Consider the following 10,318-nt stretch of genomic DNA (forward strand, 5'->3'; position numbering starts at 1 on the left):
AATTTTAATGGGCTCTCTTAGCTTTTTTCTTAATACTATGATATTTCCCCCAAACACGTCGGGTGAGGATTTCTGGACTTTTTTTTCCTCTTAGAGAATTGGTTTCAGCTGCTGGCGCACTCAGGGCTGTTATGTTTCACTTAGAGATGAGAGAAAGTGAGAGAGAGATGCTGCGTCTTGCTCTAATAAAATCATGCAAGGGGTATTAATCCCTCTTGAAGGCCCGAGTCAAAAGAAAAGGACCTTTTGAGAGAGAAGCGATCCAGTCAGAACAGTATGTGTGTGTTTGTGTTGAGAAAGTGTGCATTTAAAACTACGCTCTTAAATGAACAGTTCACCCAAAAATGAACATTTTGTCATCATTTATGCAGCCTCATATCACCCCAGCCCCATATTATTGTTATTATCTTTAATATTTGTTTTTCCAAAAGGAAGAGCAAGGCTGAATTTCTGAGCTGTTCAGAAAAAGGTCTAAAAAGCAGCATAAAAGTATACCCAAATCGCAATATTCCAAGTTGTACAATAGCTTTGTCGGATGAACAGATTAAAATGTATTGATTATTTTGGTATTTACTGAAATCTTATTCTCCTCCAGAACTCACAAATCACAGATGAGATCATTTGTATGATTCATTGTGTTCAATTCAAAAATGGCACCTTTAAAAGCCTCACATCAGCTTTGATATCACTGATGCCATCGGTTTAAACAGAAGCTCAGCCCTTCTGCCTAATGGATGTCTTTTTGTTTCACAGAAGAAAGAAAATAATACGGGGGTTGAAATGACATGATCAGTAAACAAACATAGACAAAATACTCATTTGGGGTAAAATATTCCTTAAAAAGTCCTTTTTAAAAGAACCTTTATAAAACAAACAGATCTGGTCCTGGGTCCTGATTGGTCAGCGTTCCAGCCTTGCTAAAATATACAATAGAGGAACAGCTAAGAAGCAAAATCCTGTTAACCAAGCTACTGTGTACATCACTGAGCAGCACCTATAGAGACCAAATATTAACCTCAGTTTACACATGAACCTTAGTTCATGGACAGTATATTCCGGTAGAATGATGGCATTAGATTGATAAAGATATATATAAAAAAATGTTTTTTTAGAGAATTGGTTTTAATGAAAATGATATACTGTACACTAACGGTCAAAAGTTTGGAATAATTAAGTCTTTGTTGTTGTTGATGGTTTTGATATACATATCTTATGCTCACCAAAACTGCACTTGTTTGATCAAAAATACAGTAAAACCAGTAATATTGCGGGAAAAAAAGTCACTTTCACTAAAATATTATTACAATTAAAGCTGTTTTAATATATTTTAAAATGTAATTTATTCATCTGTAATAGTTTCACATGATCCTTCAGAAATCATTCTAACACGCTGATTTGTGGAAAACTGTGATACCATTTAAAAGTTTGTGTTAAGTAAGATTACAAATAAAAAAGAAGAAAGAAAAGAAAAGAAAAGAAAAGAAAGAAAGAAAGAAAGAAAGAAAGACACTTTTATTCAGCAAGGACTCAAAAGTGAAAGTAAAGACTTTTATAATGTTACAAAAAAAATTGTTTCAAATTCATTTCTATTTCTATCTATTACAGAATCTTAAATAAACATCCCAAATTCCACCAAAATGAATGGCTGCTGAAAGTTAAATTACATTTTAAAATATATTCAAACAGAAAATTTTAAATTTTAAATTGTAATACTATTTTACTGTTTTATTATTATTATTATTATTATTAATAACGTAATAATATTTTACTGTATTGTTTATAATAATATAAAAAATAATATTATTTAATAAATGCAGAATAACTGGCAAAAGATTAAAAGATTTGTACAAATCTTAATTATTCCAAACTATTATCTATATTAAAATATTTTATGTAGTAACCATCTAAAAAAAAAAAAGTTTAATTGTCTGTTAAATTTTAAGTTCCACAAATAAGTTTTTATTTAATAAGTGTATCTATTTCAAGTATATAAGTAAATATCTTTGTGTGGGGAGGGGGTGTTTGTCATTTCACAGCCTTCTCTCTCCTGCCAAGCTTCCCCTCCTCCAGCCCTCAGTGTAAAACACCTACCTGTTGGGACGCCCTCCTGCTTGGGGCAGATTCCTCTGGCGGGCGTCAGTCGTTTTTCCTCCTCCTCTCCCGGAGTGACCTGGATCCCAACCTCTACCGGTCCAGACCTCCGGCAGACTTCCGCCCGTGGCGGTCTGGGGGACGGGGAGTCAGTCGGTTTGTCGAAACAGGAGCTAGATCCGGGGCACAGTCTCCTTTTGTGCTCGATAAACACTAGAATATCTCCCAGGGGGAAGTTGGTTTGACATTGACCGCAGGTCAGCAGGTCACTCTCTCCGGCTCCGCCCACAGGGCTGGCTATGGAGCCCTCTGATGGGCACTGATCCACCCCTGCGTCATGATCTGCTGCAACAGAGCAGAGAAATTAGAGGAAAAAATATCCATTAATGCATGCCTCTATTTTAGGCACATTATGATTCATAATAATAAGTGGCTTACAATAATCAATGTTTAGCTGCAACAGCTCAATTTGCCACAGATAGTTGCAAATAACTGAGATAAAATCCTGCCAGTGTATTTTGTATAAATTTGAATATTGTTTTCATGATCCATTTCTTGTTATATATACTGTATATATTTCACTATTCACCAAAGTTTGGAATGACATGAGCGTGGCTAAATAATGACAAACAAAATATTTTATTTAATTTGACTTTTATATATCTTTTACATCTCTCTTCAAAGCTCTTTTTCTTTATTATGTAAAGCATTTTAAATTAACATTTCGGTCTATATAAAATATGCAATAACACAAATACATATGCCTTGCCCTGACTAGTTTGTTTTTTTATAGAAAGTTTCTATATGACAAATTGTTATTGGTGTGTCTGTGATTTTTGTTCTTCCGTTATAGTGAGCTACAAATCTGTTGGCTATCAAACTAGTCCAGACATGATTAACTTGCTTGTTGGGGTATTGCATGTACTGTAGACTCTAGACGATGAATGAGTTCTTTTAAATAACTTCATGGATCAAAATTTTCAACACATTTGCAGCTATCCTCACAAATCGCCTCAAGCTGAGCGCGTCCAAAAGAACTTCGGATAGAATCTGTTAATGGAAAAGAAATGTCTCTAGTATTAGCACAAGTTACATGTGTCTGATTCAGTCTTCATAAAGCACAATTCGCAGCTCACACAGCATAGACTAACACCTGTGAATTGCACAGTAAGATCAGTAGGGAGTTCTGTGTTTCCGGTCTACTTCTCTGCACGCTGGACGGATGCTGGAGAGGTGCACATGCACCATACAGGTATGTCGCAGCAGACAATCTAGCGCTTACAAAAGCCGCAAAACAGCCTCAAAATACGCTCTCAGGCATGGGTCGCCTCGCCTGTCAGTGCATCACAGGTGCACGTTGGGAACAGTGGTTAAGGAGCGTCATAAACAGCCGTTTCGTATGTGAAAATCAGTTACATCTTTATCACTTCGTACCCTCACGAAATTCAATCAAAATCAATGCCGTTTTCCCGCATTATTATCAATGACGAAACAGTCAACGCACACTATTTGCTGTGAAATGTATCGTACTCAACACAAAACCACATTGAGATACAAAACAGATTCACAGAGAGCGTAAAGACAGGAAAAACAGCTGCAGTATGAGATCTGATAGCAAATCAACTCCAGTCTCTGCCTGAGGGACAAACACACTCTTGAACACACACTGGTTGGATGTAAACTCTTATAAAATAAAGGTTCTTTTTTGGCATCTGTGGTTCTGGAGGAACCATTAACATCCATAGAACCTTTCAATGCACAAAAGGTTCTTTAGTTTGTAAAATGTTATTCACACTACGAAAAGAAATTGTTCTTTTAAGAACTGTTCACTGAAAGGTTCTTTGGGTGGTTCTTCTGTGGCATAGTAGCAAAAAAAAAAAAGCTTTATTATTAAGAGTGTAGGAGCCATGGGAAGAGCAACAGTAACTTAACTCCTGTAGAACTCAATTCTTTTAAAACTATATTCTTGATCTGTATTAAATTTAGAACCTCCACCATCACAGAGCCGACCAACGTCAGTTTGAGCGGCATGTGATATCTAAACAGAATAAACACACTCTTGAACACACACTGGTTGGATGTACGCTCTTAAATAAATTAGGTTCTTTATTGGCATCTATGGTTCAAGAAGAAACTTTAACATCCATGGAACCTTTTCAATGCACAAAAGGTTCTTTATATTATAAAATATTCTGCACACTAAGAAAAAAAACTGTTCTTTTAATAACTGTTACTGAAAGGTTCTTTGGGGAACCCAAAATGGTTCTTCTGTGGCATAAATAAAAAATAATGTGTAAAAACCCTTTTGGAACCTTTATCATTAAGACTGTAGGGGCCATGGGAAGAGCAACAGTAACTTAACTCCTGTAGAACTCAATTCTTTTAAAACTATATTCTTGATCTGTATTAAATTTAGAACCTCCACCATCACAGAGCCGACCAACGTCAGTTTGAGCGGCATGTGATATCTAAACAGAATGATCTGAAGGACGCCTGCGAGAGCAGCACCGGGCCGCTGCCACACACTCGGCTGTCTGCAGCTCTCCCCCAGAGCAGTGGAGTGATGCCAAGAAGGAGAACACAAACATCGTGGGCTTGGCATGGACCCAATGCCACGGAATTGTGCACGGAGGGTGTGCTTGGGTGGCAGCCACGGCGTCCTAAACGGGCCAGACGCAATAGAAGAAGGTATATGTGAGAGTCACAGGTGTACAGCAGATGATGTGTGTGTTCTGTAATATTTCAATCAGAAGCCGAAACTCAAATCTTTATAGAAAATAAAAAGTGTGTAAAAAAGCTGTAAAGCCGATATATCATAAATTGCACACACCATCAACTTAGGTTTTCTATTAATAATAATACAGTGAATTTACAGATGTTTGCTCACTATACAGTGGAATTAAAAAGTCTACTTTTAGAACCTTGGACCTGCAATCTAATTTAAACTAGGAAATGAATATTACATTTGAAAACAAGAAACATTATGCTGTATAATGAGCAAGATTCTTCACTATTCCTATTTCACTAATTAAAAAAGCTGATTTGTTACACTGATCATGTGAACTTTAGACCAAAAGTCAGATTTGCCTTGCACTGAAATATAAGATATAATCTTTGAAACATTTTCAAATCATGCTGCACAATGTAATGATCTTTTATTAATTTTTTTCATGCAGTTCGAATGCTGCTGAGTTCGAATGCTGCTGTTATTAAAGCAAACAGAGTAATTTGTTTTAAATTCAACTTTTTACTGAAATTGTTATGTTGATAATATGATGCACAATTTAAAAAACATATTGGAAAAAATGCACTTTTATTAGTGGTCTAAGATTTTTGAATCTCACTTTATATGAAAACAGGAAAAGATTTACGTGAAGAGGAAATCAGTACATAAAAATATATAACACTGAGAATACTCTATTAAAAAGCATTTTAGTAATACAGTAGTAATTAGAGTAATTAATAACAGAAGAAAGCATATAACCATTTATATTTGTGATAAGATGTATAATAAGTGGTCATAAACAAAATACTGATCTACTATTCTGAATAACTGTGAAAATCGATTAATCATTTGTAATAATAAATAATTTGAGGTAAAGTTTATTGTGGTTATGGCTCTGAATTAAGGCAATAATATAAAAAATATAAAAATTAACAGTGACAGAGAACACTAAGCGCATTCAGAACAAAGATTATGAGGGATATATATATTTGCGGGACCGTTAACGTCTTCAGCGTGCGTTAAAAGATTTTGTCTAATGTGATTTTTGAACTCACCAGGTGCATTTCCAAAAAAATAATCCATGTGCTTGATATCGTCTGTTTCTTATCTTCATTTAAGGCCTATACACTGTCAACTGCTTCTGGATGTGTGCCAAACAAATGCACACAATTCTGAAATGCACGTGTGCGCCCTAACAACTCTTCCCGAACCCCACAATTTCACAAAAAGCTGTGTGCTCGAAATCAGAACCACAAATATTATTTTAAAAAGTTGGTTGGAGGCAAGGACATGAAATGTTTAGTGTCACAGTGGGCACGGCGTCTCTATTACTGCTCCCCAGGGTGAAATCTATACTCCAATAAATTGAATTAATTACCTTTAGTGTAAGATAAGAGATTTATACTGAGCCTGTTGTGGGAATGATACACTTGGGAGGAGAGATAGCAATTCAGGGTATTAACCATTATAAATACAGTTATCACGTTTCCTGAAGGCAGTAATCAGATTCTCAAAGAAAACACACACACAAACACACACCCTCTCTATCACTTTCCCTCTCGTAAGGACTTACAGCACCCCCTATCAGCTTCAACCGTGCACATTTACACTCCACTGAAGCTGTGCAAACCAGCAAACACGACACTCATAAAATAAACCGAAATATTGTGCAGTGGAATAGAGACTCGCCTATTATATTTGCCAAGTCAGGTCAGACGAGTCCGATCAGCAGGTAACCACACGTCCATCAAACAGCTCTCGGCTCACACGGTCTGTGAAATAATTTCTCTTGAAGGCAGTGCTAACATATACAAAAAGGGTGGACATCACCATAAGGTCACTCCTAAAGAAGAGAGCCACTTTTAAAAGGCTGATGTGACCCTTTCCACCCTTAGAAGTCAAAGGTGCTGAAGCGGTTCATGCCTTGCGTTTTAATAGCATGATGACCACCGGCCACTGAACGTAATGGAAAACATCATGTGAACATTCAAAGAGCTGACATTCACAGCCATGAATGAATCATTTTACATTTTAAGAGCCAGTAAGGGCCCTAATGGACGGCCCCCAACCACATTTTACCATTTCAAGCAAGCCGTCCAAAAGTCAGTGTGTGAACCAGAGGCAAACTACTCATGTAATGAATCATACATGTTCACACAATTTACATGCTACTTATGAAAACAACTAAACTAATGAGGTTCTTTGGCACTGAGGCGGTTTGCTGAAATCTAAATACGAGCGGTTTCACCCGTATTTGCTTCTGCAAGAGCCCTGCGATTTTTGGTCGTGGTTCGAGGTGACTTCTTTAATGCACACACCTGTACATGTACATGCGGGCGGAGAGTGCGCCCCGCGTTTATTTCAAGACGTGAAGTATGCTGATATTCCTGTTCCTTGGTTTTCTCTCTGAGTGTGATCTATAGGTCTTGTTGCTCTGGGCAGAATCTATTGTGCAACCTCCAGCTAACTGACATGTTTTGTGCCAAAAGCATTGACATAGCCAAATGAGGGCACTTTGGTTTTCCCCCGCAGACAGACAGACACCCCAGAAAGAGCCTGTGAAGACTGGAATGGAGGTTGGCGTGCAAACCTGAACGGAGTCCACTTAAAAAGTGTCGGTTTACACTCTGTACACATGCGATAGAGTGTATAGAGCGCACAATGTAAACTGCACATTTGCCAACTGACACACACACACCACCAGACTAATTATGTTTGAACTAAACACATATTTGAGACACAGTATAATGATTCTGCTCGAAAAAAAAAAACGTACACTGGACGGGTTTTGCTGTACAAACATACATATTTAAGCGAGCACTAATGTACAAGATGTTTTAGTATTTATTAGTCACAACAACTGGAAAGAAACCAAAAAAAAAAAGTATTCTGAGAAAATAAAAACTAAAAGCAGCTAACTATCTGCTAAATAAACAGCATCAGGTGAAATAAACTGGCAGTCCAGCAGTTTTGAATTTAAAGGCCACCGCTCTCTGTAAGCCCACCCACTCCTTCAACACATTTTTCTCATCTCCTGTCTTTTTGTTTTCTAAACCGGCAACATAAGCATCATTAACAGTGCAAATTTTGACGTGTAAAGACCATCTACTCACTACTGAATCAGATATTTTCAGGAAGGCACGCCTTCGCATTGTACCCACATTCTCAGTGAAACCAGAAATACCAAAATGAATAACAAGGCAGAACGCAATGAGCATCAAAAGTCATGGAAGATCAAAAAACAAAAACAAAAAAAAAGGCAAACATTTCTAAAAATAAAATCATTTGTAAAATATTTTAAGTTTTTACCAGGAATTATTATTTGATAAATACAAACATGTCTTCAATAATAAATTGAAAAACATCTAAAACAGAAGCTTTGGAGTTCAATTTCACAAATACTATGGGTGTACGGGGTAAATCATATCTGTGAATCATATCTGTGATATGCAATGTATTAATCGTGGATAAACGTTCCTAGTCTTTTATTGTTTATGGCTACAATGAATGTTATAAACACTTGTAAACATTGTGTAAAGATTATATCATTGAGCTGTTATAAATTAGACAGATTAGGTCTTTATGATTTTTTTTTTTAATGTAAACACTGCATTATGTCACTCTGAAAAGTTTACATTGCAACTAATTTATGCTTCTTTTTATTGTGCAAGAAAAGCTTTTAGGGGAATGAAAAAACTAGGCAAAAGGAAAACTTAAGGGTTTAGAGTACTTTAGTGCTTTTATATGAAGGTTTACTAGTGGAAAGAGTGCGTAAAGCATCTTAGATAAAAGGATAAATTGAAGATGAACATAAGGAGTGTGTTGTTTTTTGACGATGAACACCAAGGTCCATGCATGTGAACCCTGATATTGTAAAACAGTGGTTATGATTAAAACGCATAAGCACTTTTGTTTTTTAGATGTAAATGAACAACAGACTATCCAGCAAAGTTGGAGCCTTTTAAATAAACTACAAAAAGTAAACTTGATAAGCCATGTATGCTTGTGTATACGTGTGACAATAACAGAAAATAGGTGAGTGTGTGTGTGTGTTGAGTGGGACAGAGCAGAACGTGTGGGTCTCACAAAACTGTATGCTATGAATTATGTGTTATGTTTAGCACGTCGAGATTGTTCAAATCAATCATTCACAGTAAATGAGAAATGTATCATCATAGTAATTAATTGATAGTGTTTCAAATAAATAAATAAACACAGTAACAACTAACAGGCCTCACATGTTGGTTATAGATTATCAATAAATATAGCCTAATAAGTAAACCTACAACTTGGCTTACTGTTATTATTTTTGGTTCTAATTAAGTTAACCGGATAGTGCACATAATTACATTTGGCAAAAACAACTTATATGCTTGACTTGATGGTTTTATGAGCTGATGATCCTAAATGTGCAAAACACATGTAACACTGCAAAATTAAAAAGCAAATCAGAAAGAAAGAAAAAGTTTTCTTTGCCCTTATACTTCGTAATAATGAGGGACTGGCAGTGGGATAAAGGTGGCAGAGGTCTTGTACTCACTCGGTAGGTTCTCCCTCTGTGTGAGGGACAGATGCTGTGGGTTGCCTTGCTTCCGTCGGGACATCGCCCCGCATTTACAGCAGCATCTCACGGACACTCCGACTAATGTTCGCGCTCCTGAGGCTCTCCAAACTTTCCTCCACAGCCCGGGTACTCCACTGCGCTCGCTCGCGGGCTAGTCTAGTCGTTATCACGGCACAAACTAGCACTTGTACTCTGTGAACAGACTAAATTGTATCCGGCATTAACTAAGTGCCACTTGACCTGAGATAGTAATGCGTGCACTGCGACCCGCAAGCAGCTTCTTTAACCCCAAAACCCTGTCTCAAAATTCAAATAGTCTTTCTTTAAAAATCCCTAAAACATAAAGACAGTTGTTGTCCTGCTATAATGGAAATCCAAGATCTGTGGACGGCGGGCTCGCCAGGTGAGAGAAGTCTTTGGCACTGTCCTCCATGTGCGCTTGGCATCAGAGCGCAGAATGGCTGAACCTCTGAAGACAACACCTCCTCTCCAGATCAACCAGGACCCGAGCAATTACGTCTCGCATTCACGCTGCTCACAGGGAGGACCCGGCGCCTGTGTGTGAGGCAGGGGTTGCCTCTGAAGAATGGAATGGGATTCAAGTTCAAGTACGGACTTGATGTGACGTGTGGCGCTGGGGGCGACTAGTGGCGGCAGTTTGGGTACAGAGGGGTCTCCGAGCCCACCAGCAACGCTCGCGTCGCTGCACTGTCTGTTCAAAAAAAAAAAAATCCTGGAACATTTACGGAGGGGAATCAGACAGCTTGGTTTCTAGAAATTCACTGACAATACGATGACAACGTTTTAAACACTATAGTACGGGATGCAATTTTAGTGCTCGTTTATGTTGCAGGTCAAAACCTTAAAATCCATTAAATGGAATAATATAGGCTATAAACATACTTAAACAGGTTACATTTGATTTGCACTTTCAAATA

General features: G+C 37.4%; 1 protein-coding gene across 4 annotated transcripts in view; it reads right to left on the minus strand.

Annotated features, from left to right (window-relative positions):
* Positions 1–10,003, minus strand: part of LOC107679682 (B-cell lymphoma/leukemia 11B-like) — a 30,234-nt gene extending 20,231 nt beyond the window's left edge. For 3 of the 4 annotated variants that reach the window (XM_016475308.1, XM_016475307.1, XM_016475305.1), the window contains exons 1-2: positions 9,357–10,003; positions 2,092–2,436 (exon numbers count right to left, since the gene is read on the minus strand). In XM_016475308.1, coding sequence (XP_016330794.1) covers positions 2,092–2,436; positions 9,357–9,420 — 409 coding nt within the window. In that variant the 5' untranslated portion in view covers positions 9,421–10,003. The remainder of the gene's footprint in view (positions 1–2,091; positions 2,437–9,356) is intronic. The other variant, XM_016475306.1, reaches the window with a different exon arrangement.
* Between the last annotated feature and the right edge of the window lie 315 nt (positions 10,004–10,318).

The sequence above is a fragment of the Sinocyclocheilus anshuiensis genome, unplaced genomic scaffold, assembly GCF_001515605.1.
Source record: "Sinocyclocheilus anshuiensis isolate Anshui unplaced genomic scaffold, SAMN03320099.WGS_v1.1 scaffold280, whole genome shotgun sequence".
Lineage (NCBI taxonomy): Eukaryota > Metazoa > Chordata > Actinopteri > Cypriniformes > Cyprinidae > Sinocyclocheilus > Sinocyclocheilus anshuiensis.